This window comes from Podarcis vaucheri (assembly GCF_965113315.1).
Source record: "Podarcis vaucheri genome assembly, chromosome: 11".
In the NCBI taxonomy this organism is placed as follows: Eukaryota; Metazoa; Chordata; class Lepidosauria; order Squamata; family Lacertidae; genus Podarcis; species Podarcis vaucheri.
This window is the reverse complement of record NC_138749.1, coordinates 11,109,973-11,123,159: the sequence shown is the minus strand read 5'-3', so window position 1 is coordinate 11,123,159 and position 13,187 is coordinate 11,109,973. Positions and strand designations below refer to the sequence as shown.

At 39.7% G+C, this 13,187-nt stretch overlaps 1 protein-coding gene across 5 annotated transcripts in view; it reads left to right on the top strand.

Annotated features, from left to right (window-relative positions):
• DYM (dymeclin) overlaps positions 1–13,187 on the top strand; it is a 164,740-nt gene that overhangs the window by 94,909 nt on the left and 56,644 nt on the right. For all 5 annotated transcript variants that reach the window (XM_082241932.1, XM_082241933.1, XM_082241936.1 and 2 more), the window contains one exon: positions 9,702–9,804. In XM_082241932.1, the coding sequence (XP_082098058.1) occupies positions 9,702–9,804 (103 nt within the window). The remainder of the gene's footprint in view (positions 1–9,701; positions 9,805–13,187) is intronic.

Genomic DNA, 13,187 nt, shown 5'->3' with positions numbered 1-13,187 from the left:
ATGACAAACCATGCTTACTTCCTGCTGCCTGGTTCCCGCCTTAGTTTATAAAAAGTGAATAACACCAGGAAACGTTTGATAGGAGAGCCAAATGCATCTGCTGATTGCTCACATTCAGAATTTCAGGAACCAGATAAGGTTTCACACCTTCCCTTTCAGTGATGTTATTTTGTGTCGTATGAATAAAAGCATTGCTATTTGTCTTTTGCTTGTGCACTTTTCCGCATTCATTGGATGATCTGTTTTGATCATCAGAGGTAAAAAGCCTCTTTGCTTGTTTGATCACAGTAGATGGAGTTACTGACATTGTGGTGCATGTACTTGTAGGAGGCAGCTCACAGGAAGTTTGCTATAAAATCAGTTTCCTGGGTGCTCTGCATTTTGATACAATTATGTGAAGGGAGAAGGGAGGGTGCAGCAATTCCCCCAACCTTTCAGCTCCCCCTGCCCCATTCCCCAATCCTCCAGAGTGTGCAACAGACTTTAACAGGAGGGGGGGTATTGGCAAAACATTGTCCACAGTTCAACGCATAGTTACGTACAAAGGTCCTGTACCAATCTGTTGTTCTTACACATAACTGTGTGCCTGACTGCTTACATTGTTTCAATATTTGCAATAAATATTTCAAGGATATATTGCTCACCCATGAGCCCCTTTATTATATGTACATAGTATATAGCTATGAGTTACAATATTCTGCTTCCTATCTTTAGCTTGCAGTCTTCATTCTGTACTGCAGTATTTGCCTGAGGCCGGATACTAAAATTTGCTTTCGCAGTGCCTTGTAGGTACTACCAGAAAGAAAGCAATGGCATCAAATTACTTTCACAATGTGACTTCCCTAATACACAACAGATTCAGTCTCTTAAAAAAATTTCTTTGAGTAATTCAAACATGATCATGCCAAAGGCAAGGTATGAGGCAAGGTTGCATTTTTTAAAACGATATTACTAATCTTGTGCTTTGGGGGCCACATCATTTTCCCTAAAAGGGGGTTGTTTTAAAATATGTGCTGAGCATCATTTGTCTGGCCATCTATTCACTTCAGGCATATAAATCCACTTAGAGGTTTGTTTGTTTGTTTAATTGTGTAAAGTGGTATAGAAATGTTATAAACACATTGCAAATCTTGGGCATTTCGAGCAGGCTAGAAATGATGATTCTGTGCAAGAAAATTCCCTTTTGTATACAAAATTGATTTATAGCCCACCCCATCCCAAAGACTCAAAGTAGGTAACAAAAAGAAGAAACAAGCAAAGCAAAGCTAGAACTAATTCAGTTAAATTTCCCCAGCTTTCACAGATTTAGCCTTGTTTATTTTAATATACTTTATTACTTGTTGATCAGCTTGCATTGATTACTGAATTTGATTCTACCACTTTTGATGTTTATTATTAACCAGCAAAATACCCTTCATTATGGCAGGTTGTGCTGGCTGGGACTAGTAGGGGTTGTAGTCCAAAACACCTGGAGGGCAGCAGACTGAGGGGAAAGCTGATACTGCATACACATGTAACACTAATCTGTAGTTTGTTCTGCAAACCATGAGCCAACGGAAGAGCCAACAAGGCTGGGATGGCCAAACAAACTATGGTTAAGCAAGATTGCTTGGTTTGAACATAATGATAAACAAGTATTACAACAAACAGTGTAAGCCAACACAAACATGGCTTCACATGGTGTTCTGTTGGCGGAAACAACCCACAGTTCTTCCACTGAATAGATTTGCACGTTCAAACAAAGCATGGTTGGTTAGACTTAACAAAACATAGATTAGTATTAAGTGCGAACCAAGCCATAGACCGAAGGTTCTTAAGCACCAGCAGCTGAAGCACAGACAAGAGTTTGTGTGTGAGGGATTTCAAGTGAGCCATAAAGTATCTTCTGGCAGTTCTTCCTATTTTTAAACCAATAACTCTTTTGTTCCAAGTTAACATGAATATTTTCCGAAAAACAATGCTTTTCTGAAAATTGAAACTAATTCAAGTTTGCATGTTAAAGAGTGTAACAAAGACTGGTGTCAGTTCAGAAACTCTTTATTTTCAATACATTGCCCAGGATTATATTTGTGGGTTGGCAGTCTCCATTAACATATTCATTTCATATATATATTTAAAAAGCTATTCAATCCAGAAGTTTTGCAGAGAGGCAAATTTAATTTTTTTAAACAAAATCTAAACTCCACTTAGTTATGAGCAGGCTAGTTGTCATGTAAACTCTTTGCTGTGAGAAGTGAAGCTCAGGCATGTAGGAACCTTTGTGGATTGTGTTCACTAATGTCCTTAAACTAAACATTTTAATATGAAATGAAATTCTGATCTCTTTATTAAGGGGGAAAATGGTATACAGCAAAACGTTTGGATTGCCAACATGACAGCAGAATTCAATCATTTGTGAAGGTTCACATGATTCTCAAAATAAAAGCTAGACTTTCTAACTCAATAGACTCAACAAAGAATAATGTGGTTTTTAAAAGCACTAATAAACCAAAGTATTCATATTACAAGAAGTATCCATTTGAAATGCAGTTGTGTTGGGACAGCTGCCACAAGGAAAGGCTTGCACATTTTGAGCACCTTTGCACCTTCTAATCCACTGTCCATGCTTTATTAAGGCGACCTGGGCTAGGTTGGGCACAAGGCATTTGGAGTCTTCAGAACTAGAGCCCTGCACATAATGGCTAGGATAGGGGTTGGGTATGGTGTGGATTTGTGGGTAGACTTTGTGGGAGAGGACAGCATCAGCCGTAACAGTGCTGTGACTGAGAGGTGGAGCTAAGCCAGGTAGAACCTGATCACCACTGATGACATAATCAGGTGTTTAATTGGTTCAGAATCCCTCCCCATGCCCCTGTGAACCTCCTTTTTCAAACCATGTACCTCTGTACATGGCAGGGGTGACTGTTGTAGTGACAGGAAGGGGGTATTTCCCTCGCCCCCTTCCCCATGTTGTCTGGATTGCAGCTGTTGCAGCATTCCAGGCACCAGGGATGGGTGAAAGGAGAGCAAGAGATAACTGAGAGACCTGTAATTCACCTCCACCTGCTGTCGGTATCTGAGGTAGAGTACAGTATTTATTTTTGCTTGAATTAAAATCTAAGCAGAATACTATGTCAGGAATCATAATAATCACCTTGTATTTAAGGTGAGCATCACATTTTATTGAGCGCTATAGTCCATGCCAAGAAATTATGAACTCTGGTGTCAATCACTAACTACATTTTCTTCAAATTTTTATTTTGCACACACAGCCTCTTGCTTCCAGCATAGAATTTGCACCAAATATGGCAGGAGCAGTCCATATTCTGCCCAGCTTCAGTATTGTAAGACATTGCAGTATTTTAAATTTGCTAAGGCTCCTTACATTACAGGTGACTTAACGTTCATCCTAGAGTGCAGTGTTTTGGAATGTATTCTCTCACAGTGGTTTAAGAAGTAGGCATAATCATAACAGTACTAGTGAGAGGGGAATTGGATAGTTAGCATTTATGTGAACTAGTAGACCTTGCTTCTGAATTTTTGCGTTTCTATATTGTACTTTAACATGTTAAAAACAAAGAGAAGAATCCTGCTAGAACCACAGAGAAAGATGAGTGCGAGAGGAAAAGAACAGCTAGTTAATAGAGTGACTAATCCAGTAGACTTTGAAATAAGACCTTTCTTGTGGGATTTAGAGTAGCGGATTCATGCAACAGTGAGAAACACTGTTGAATGTTTTTCGGTTTAACAACTGTATCACATAGTAGCTAGCAAGAATCTTCACCCTGGTGCAGCAGGGCAGATCTGTACTGTATGACTTAAGTCCTTCAAATGGAGTTTGGTTTTGCATGCCCTGCTTTAGAAAGGGATAAAATGACACCCTATCTGCTCTAGAAAAATAGTACCTTATTTGTAAAGAATAAATACTAATACTGCAGTGCAAATGTGTGCTCTTTGACCTTACTAGTGTATCTTAAAGAGCAAACTTTCTAACCTTCTTTGGCCATGACAAAAGACTAGTATGCAGCCCCTGCTTGCTTATTCCCTGAATTACTGTTTATTTTGTAGGGTCTCATCAGCCACTGAGGCTAGCTGCTTGTTCATGGGGACTAAATTTGCCTGATGAACTTGACTTCAATTGCTACTTGATACACATACATACACACCCCTGTTGCACCCCATCGCAGAAGCCCCCTTCACTCAGTGAATTCTCCTAAAAGGGTACAAGTACAGTGGTACCTCGGGTTAAGTACTTAATTCTTTCCGGAGGTCTGTTCTTAACCTGTAACTGTTCTTAACCTGAAGCACCACTTTAGCTAATGGGGCCTCCCGTTGCGCCGCCGGAGCACAATTTCTGTTCTCATCCTGAAGCCAAGTTCTTAACCTGAAACACTATTTCTGGGTTAGCGGAGTCTGTAACCTGAAGCTTATGTAACCTGAAGCGTATGTAACCCAAGGTACCACTGTAAATGTAAAAAAAGAGATGACATCTCAAATACACCAGGGGTCTAGTAAAAGATTAGGACTAACCGCTTCAGCCTCAGCAAGGGGTATGACACTACAGAAATCTTCAGCATCCTTTTGACTATTTCTGGCATCCACCAGTCCCAGCACAGGAAATACCTCCTTCCCCCTTCTTGACTTTTCAAATCTCCGCCATAACTCCTTTATCTGTTTCTTCCCTTAAACATTGAACCCGGCAAAATCTCTCCCTCTTTCCTTTCAAGATAGGTGTACTGTTTTCCTAATACTTTGTTCTGTTGGCTACCCATAGTTCCCAGCGCCCATAGATTTCTTCCAGCCTCCACAATCTCGTTTCAGATGCCTCCTCCTGCTTCTCCAGTGCAGTGATTCATTTACATCACATTATTGAAATACATAGTCAGGGCTGGGTCTTAGCCTTCTTTCAGATAAGATGTTAACCTAAAAAGCTGGAATAAAAATCCCCACACCCAAATATATTGGGCTCCATGATGTTTTTCCATATAGTTTTCATTGTTGGTGTCTAAGTTTGGTTTATGCACAGTAAATTGAAGCTGTGAAATTTGTTCCCCTTCTAACTAGTTTGATTTTCAATCTGGTAAGGTTGCTTTACACAAACATGAGCCTCAAACAACAGAGGCATACAAAATATAGTTTGCGGGGGCATTATCCTTGTATACTATTGTGAATTAAGCAAAGAGTCAGTAATCGGGCATCTATGGGCCATTAACTTTCAAGACCATTATTTATATGTGTATGATCCAGAGCCCTATTTTGTTTATCATTGTATGTCAACACTGACACCTAAATCCACCTTGGATTCCTATTGATGTATTCTTCTTGAAAATTATGATAAACTTTTACACAGGTTAATTTAGTTTGCAAAAGAGAAACTGTTTTTTGTTCAGTGATTTATTTCAGTTTTTCAAAGGCTGTATCAGGTTTCGGCTATGGAACTGAGGTTAATTTCCACATAAATTGAAAACAATGTAAATCTAATTAGTGTGCTGCTTGGGCACCAGATATTTTGTTTTAAAGATCATGGTGGTTTTAAAGATGGAAAAACTTGCACAGCCATTCTAACACGAATCAGGACGCTGTTTTGGTCTTTCTGACCAGCTCGAATTTTATCAAAGGGGCACAAGGCAAATACCAACAACAGCAAAAACCTGTTGAGCTGAAACCTGGCATACATGAGCTACCTAGTGGGGTCTACTACAAATGTGACAAATATCAAACTGATCCAGTAAAAAATGCCATACTTCGATCATGCTAGAAAGTTCTGAATATTGGCACTTGTTAAGCAAGTTGTGTATTTCCTTCCGATTTCAGTGAAAGCTATTGGTGTGGGCTTGTTGAGGATGGCAGTCATTCATTGGTTTGGTGAAATTCTGAGCAGCAGTTGGAAAGTTATTAAGGTGTTCCTGCTCTATTAAAGTATGGCAGCACCTACTGAATAAATAATGCAGGGGTATACAGATTCACTTTTGAAGTGACCATTTTGCCAGGACTACAGTGTTTGCATAGGGAACAGATACTGGATGCCATGTGCAATGCCTATTCCTTTAGTTATGGAATATGATAGTATAGTACAGTGGTTAAATGAGAATTTGCCAAGCTTTTTGGGTGTGTGGACATATTTGTAAACTTGAGAAATTTTCTCAGTGGACAAGACCCCACAATGGCATATGTGCCACCGCCTTACTGTAACCACTCACCAAAGCGCCCCCTCCCCCGCTTTTGTTTGCTCTGTTTCCCAAACCATTGGGAAGACACTAATAAAGCAATACAGGACAACAAGGGTTTTTTTTGATGGTCCCAAACATTTCACCAACACTGTCTGGATTTGAGCCTGAGAGTGGATGTATTGAGGGTAAGTTGCAAGTAAGCACGATTTGTGACGTTGCACAACTTCATTACTGATCATGGGGCATGTCAGCCTTAGCTTCCAATTTCCTGGCTTGGTGGAGCGTGAACCAATATAAAAGAGCGTCAACCAGCATGTTTTTTTAATCATTGGGTTCATATTTGGTTGGAATGCTTTTTTGCTGCATTCTCTTGGCACTTTTCTGTTCTCATACAGAGCAGCAAATGATCTGAACTGATTTTGGCCACTGCAGGTGGCTTTTTTGTTTAGCTAACCGCCTGCCTATTTCTTCAGTGTAAACACTGACCATGGTTAGCTGTTTGAAGGAGGTAAAAAGCTGCTCCATGGTTAACTTTGAAAACAAAAGGAAGGAAGATGGGTGAACCCCTGGCACTCTGAATCTCCTAACCATGGATACGCAATTTGGGAATGATACATCTCCCTTGCGCATCTTGGAAGTGTCAGGACACAAAACAGAAACTGACCAGGTTTTCATAGAATCATAGAGTTGGAATAGACCACAAGGGCCATCGAGTCCAACCCCCTGCCAAGCAGGAAACACCATCAAAGCACTCCTGACATATGGTTGTCAAGCCTCTGCTTAAAGACCTCCAAAGAAGGAGACTCCACCACACTCCTTGGCAGCAAATTCCACTGTCGAACAGCTCTTACTGTCAGGAAGTTCTTCCTAATGTTTAGGTGGAATCTTCTTTCTTGTAGTTTGGATCCATTGCTCCGTGTCCGCTTCTCTGGAGCAGCAGAAAACAGCCTTTCTCCCTCCTCTATATGACATCCTTTTATATATTTGAACATGGCTATCATATCACCCCTTAACCTCCTCTTCTCCAGGCTAAACATGCCCAGCTCCCTTAGCCGTTCCTCATAAGGCATCGTTTCCAGGCCTTTGACCATTTTGGTTGCCCTCCTCTGGACACGTTCCAGTTTGTCAGTGTCCTTCTTGAACTGTGGTGCCCAGAACTGGACACAGTACTCCAGGTGAGGTCTGACCAAAGCAGAATACAGTGGCACTATTACTTCCCTTGATCTAGATGCTATACTCCTATTGATGCAGCCCAGAATTGCATTGGTTTTTTTAGCTGCCGCGCCACACTGTTGGCTCATGTCAAGTTTGTGGTCAACCAAGACTCCTAGATCCTTTTCACATCTACTGCTCTCAAGCCAGGTGTCCCCCATCTTGTATTTGTGCCTCTCATTTTTTTTGCCCAAGTGCAGTACTTTACATTTCTCTTTACATTTTGGCTATGAAGAAAAAACTTCAGCCTTTAAACCTGACCGATTCAGCTCCTGAAAGTGTCATAGCAGTGCATGGTGAGCTTGTAGCTGAGCCAAGGGTGCCCTTTGCTGTTTAGCACCCACAGAGAGCCTGCTATGAGAGCTTTTAACGGATCATATCTAAAGCCTGTTAGAGACAATCTCCTGACTTATCCTGGTGCAGGTGCTCATGTTGCCCTCAAGTTGGAGGTTCAAACCTCTCTGGGTCGTCTCAAATGTTGTTTAGCATTGACTTAGTAATATTGTGGCTTACTCTTTAATAGTTTTATGTTTATAGAACATGTGTTGCAATAACTGTTTCTTGTGACTTTGGGGAGGACATAAGTTAAATAGATCATTTTACTTTTCTTTAATTGCAAAACATACTGGTTAAGGAATAGGTGCTTATTTATATCTAGAACTCACTATATCTAGAAAATTAATTGCTAGAAAGGCAGCCTTCTGTGATCAGTCACTACTGAATTACATGAAGGATTTGTATAAATGAAAAGCCCATAAATTATAATGTCAGTGTTAAGCCACTGAAATGCTATGCACATTTCACAATGGTGCATGTGGGAATTGCATTTGTGGTTTGAGGATATTATTAGGCCTGGGGTTTTTTTAATGTTAGATCTTTATTTAAACTACAGTGAATAAAGAACTAAATAAAACATATCTCTGTCTTTTGGAGCTATATTGTGATATATAGATCATAAGAAAGAGAATCAACAATCTATAAATCAAAAATTAGAGAACAATCTCAGAGCTTCCATTCAAGTCTCTGTGGTATTCAGGAATACTCTAAAGAGTGTGGCTTGATAAAGTGCAGCCTGAGTAAGACTGTGTGCAGAAGTGTGCTGTATTTCTTGAGTGTGTAAGTAGGGTTGATGGTATTCATAGTGATGCAAGTGAAACTCTTAGATCCAGCTCGGCACCTTGGAGGGTCTTGTAGCAGTGATGGTCAGCAATGCTTTTTACCAGCATTTTATAATCCAACTGCACCCTTTAAAAAAACAAACAAACAGACCTGGCCTCTGTCATTCATATTCTAGTCACCTCCAGATTATGCTACTCTAATGCACTGCACATGGAACAGTCTTCTGAAGACAATCCAAAAGCTACAATTGGTTCCAAAAGTGGCAGCCAGAGATCGAAATGGAACCAGTTGGTCAGATTATTTTACACCCATTTTGTACCAGCTTCACTGGTTGCCAGTTTGTTTCTGGGCTTAGTTCAAGGTGTAGTTTTTGAACTTTAAAGTCCTAAGTGGCCTGGGACCTGGAGAATTGCCTTCCCTCATTTGAGTCTGCTTGACAACTTTGCTTCTGTTATGTGGCCCTGCCTTGGGCCCACCCGCCACCTGAAATATGGCAAATGGGTACCCAAGACAGGGCCTTTTGAGCTGTGGTGCCCAGGGTTTGGAACCATCTCCCCAAAGGAGGTCTGCCTGGCCCCATCAGCACTCAGTTTTATTCCATCAATTTTTTTGCAGAGCTATCTTCGTAGGCTGTTGCTGTGCTCACTTTAGTTTTGAATTGTTTTAACTATTGATGTTTTTGTGATTATGCTTGTGTATTTTTATTTCTGTTATGAACCACCATGAATATGTTATAGGAAGATGGTATACAATTTTTAAAATAATCAATGCCTGGTGACAGTTGCTTGATAGTGTTATCTTAAAGATGACTCAAGGGATTCTTCCCTGTTTCCTCTGACAAGAAATACTTGCTTTAGATCTTTACATCGTAAATATCATATTCCCATGAAATATAAACATATAAATCTACTTCAAAATAGCATTTTAAATAGCTGTAGCTATGAGCCAGCTTTATGTTACATCTACATCAGCTCTTAGTGGTTACTTACTTACTCTTTTTGGTTGTCAAAACACAATGTCAGTTTTGTGAAATATTTAAAAAATGTTCCATTATGAAAATAAGCCAGTCTGTTACTGAATTCCATTTTCAATTCATAAACTTTTTTTAAAAAGTTGCCTTTTTGATACAGTCACTTCTGAATCGGCAGTCTTGTTTTATACAACCCTTTTTAGAAATTGACATAAACATGCAAATCTTCTTTTCTTCTTCTTCTTCCCCAGTTTGTTTTCATTGTTGTCAAAAAAGCACAACAAGGTTTTGGAGCAAGCCACACAATCCTTGAGAAGTTCCCTTGCTTCAGATGACTCTCCGCTTCCAGATTATGTGAGTACCAAACTTAGTGATTAAGGGAACAGGTCAAAATAGCATCTCCTAACCCTGCAGAAGTCTATCAAAGTGTGTGACAACCTGGCAACCACCAACACCAAAGTATAGGAAGCTCTGCTGGTGACATCATGTCTGAAACCCACTGAGAAAATTTAAAAAAAAATGCACTTGCAAATGGCAAAATAAAAACCACAGCTATTCGTAGCTAAGACATTTACTTTAGTCTGACAGCTTGCAATTCTTGAACATTTGAGTATGATTGCCATTATGGGGGGGGGAGGGCAGGATTTTGGTTGGCTGCCTTTTAGCCCGCATCCATCCACACATAGCAAAAGCAATTTGGAGTAACCTCTTACATAGGAAGATTTTATCTGTTGAGAACATTGTCAGATAATAGCCATATTCTGTTTGCCATTCACTTTCTCTGGATATGCCAAATGTTTGTTGTACGGACCTGCCGTTACCAGAATGCTGATGAGAGCTGGAATATTGAGTTAAGAATTTAAATTATAATCTGTGGAGTCTCCAATTCAAATCTCAGTTCAGCCATAAACTCACAGAGGAGTCCTATGTAAGCCACATTAGTATTAACCCTTTCTTGAAATATGGGTTTGTATATAAGATAACATAGTTGAAGTACTACCGTATTTTTTGCTCTATAAGACTCACTTTTTCCCTCCTAAAAAGTAAGGGGAAATGTGTGCGCGTCTTATGGAGCGAATGCAGGCTGCGCAGCTATCCCAGAAGCCAGAACAGCAAGAGGGGTTGCTGCTTTCACTGCGCAGCGATCCCTCTTGCTGTTCTGGCTTCTGAGATTCAGATTTTTTTTTCTTGTTTTCCTCCTCCAAAAACTAGGTGCGTCTTGTGGTCTGGTGCGTCCTATAGAGCGAAAAATACGGTATATATTTTTAATTTTTAAAATATACATAATTTTTAAAGTATGTATCTCACTGTTTAGACCTTTAAGATCACTCAGACCACCTGGGGAAATTTTACTCACAACACCAAACCCTACAGAGTAGGGCAGTGTCTCAAAACCCAGTGCCTAGGGTTTCCCTGACATATAAAATATAAAACTAGATCCTGCTTTGTATGTTTGAATTGTCTGAATTTTTGTTTTATATGCCTTTATGTTGTTTTTAAAATATTGCTGCTTCTTTGGCAATAGGTTGTGTTTTCGTTTGAATTCTATATTTGTTTTTTAGACTGTAGACCACTTAGAATTTTTAAGAATATTATGTGGTTTATAGAAGTGTTTAAATTAAATAGATAAATAGATGCTCAAAGTGGGATATGTCAAAACAGTTATAAAGCAACAGCGATAAGCCAGAGTCAATTAACATAAAGTAGTGCAGTCAACTGTATGAAATAGATTATACTATTACTGTGTATTTGTTCACATACATATGCATGTAATTGCTTTTCATTTATTGTCCTTCAGCAGTGGTTAATTTGGATTATTGATGTCAGTTGCCAGGGGTAGGCAAGAAATGGGGAGAAAGCACAGGGCTTCTGCTAACAAGACTCAAAAGGTGAATCTGGCTCTGGGTTTCCCAAGTTCTAGTCAACACTCTAACCAAGGCTTTCTCAAATTTATGTCCCTAAATGTTGTTGAACTACAGCTCCCATCATCCATAGCTACCAGGACCAATAGTCAAGGATGATGGGAGTTGTAGTCCAACAACACCTGGGGACCCAAGTTTGAGAAAGGCTGCAACCACTACACCACACTGTCTGTCAGTGGATTGAGAGAGCTCTGAGGTCCTTTTGGCCAAAAAGCAGTATATAAATAAGCCATAACATAACCACTAGCATAACTGCAGAATTCCTTTTGCCATGTTGTGATCTTTTAGTATTATTTTAAGTTCGAACCCGTACTCTCCCTTGCAGTAGAAGGGAAGAGTGGAGAATGAACTTTATGATGCAATGAAATTATAGTAGCAAGATCAGTAATGCCTACAACAGAAAAATGGCTCACGAGAGTTTGCAGTGCACATAAATGCCAGCACTTTGAGAATTTCTGAGGCACAGTGCATCCTAAGAATTACTACTGAGAGGTTAGTGTATCTGAGCTCAGTGGAACTCCCTTCTTAGGCTACAGTCCTATGCTGACTGCTCTGGAAATAGCTCTTGTTGATGGGTCTTCTGTTTTTATTTACAGTCGTACCTTGGAACTCGAACGGAATCTGTTCCGGAAGTCCATTCAACTTCCAAAACGTTTGGAATCCAAAGTGTGGCTTCTGATTGGCTGCAGCAAGGTCCTGCAGCCAATCAGAAGCTGTGGAAGCCCCATCGGACGTTTGGGTTCCAAAGAATGTTCGCAAACCAGAACAATCACTTCCGGGTTTGCGGCGTTCAGAAGCCAAAACATCTGAGTACCAAGGCATTTGGGATCCAAGGTACAACTCTATTTTTTAAAGGTGTATACTACTTTTTCTTTTGGAAAAACTCAAAGGGACTGAGAGCAAAATCAGTTAAAAACAGTAAATTTAAAAACAATACAGCAGCAAATATAATCAAATAAAAAGGCAAGGCTCCTTCAAACCACAATGTCAGTGGAATATCTGTTTAAGAGGGTTGGGTTAGCCCTCTCATAATACCAGAGGACGCAAGCAACAATACGGAGGCATACATAGGATTGGATTGTTAGGGTAGGAAAAACTTCATGAAGTTCATGAAGATTTGGTGTCCTATTGCTGATTTTTTTGGAAGTTAAAAAAAATAGTTATACAATATACATGCTTTCCAATTGTATAATAATAATTTTGTTTTCCGTTATTAAGTTTAGCTTGTCGAGTTGTAATTAAGTTATTGAATTCATATAACAAGATTTTTTTTTAAAGGAAAGCCCCTGCTGAATTTCAGTTCCTATATATTCCCTGCTTTAAAACTGGGCATGACCCATGATCCCCATACCTTCATAGATACCACAAGTGTACACTCCTTGTCTTTTGCCCCACTAAAGAGGTTCCACAACTAGTAATATGAGCTAGGTCTCACTTAGATCATGTGACTGCTCAATAATGGACATCACATGACCATAACATGAGGCTTCTTCTAGGGGTGCAGAGGTATATACTCTTATATCTGAAAATCCAGAGCTTTATCATGATGTTTTACTCCAATAAATTAGGTTTCAGTATTAACTGAGGTGTGACAAATTTATCCACCTCTCAAACTAAAGTGGACGTGTTAAAATGGTGAACAAGAGTCCACTTATGATAGATTTCTGACCACAGTTAATTTCCTTCCTGCCAGAGGACTGATTTTTTTTCTTATATACTGTGCAAATCTGATTGGCAGGCCCAGAACTCTTGATGTAATTCAGTATCCTCCCCTTGATTAATAATCTAAATAACCCTGTTATGTAGTTGCTGGGT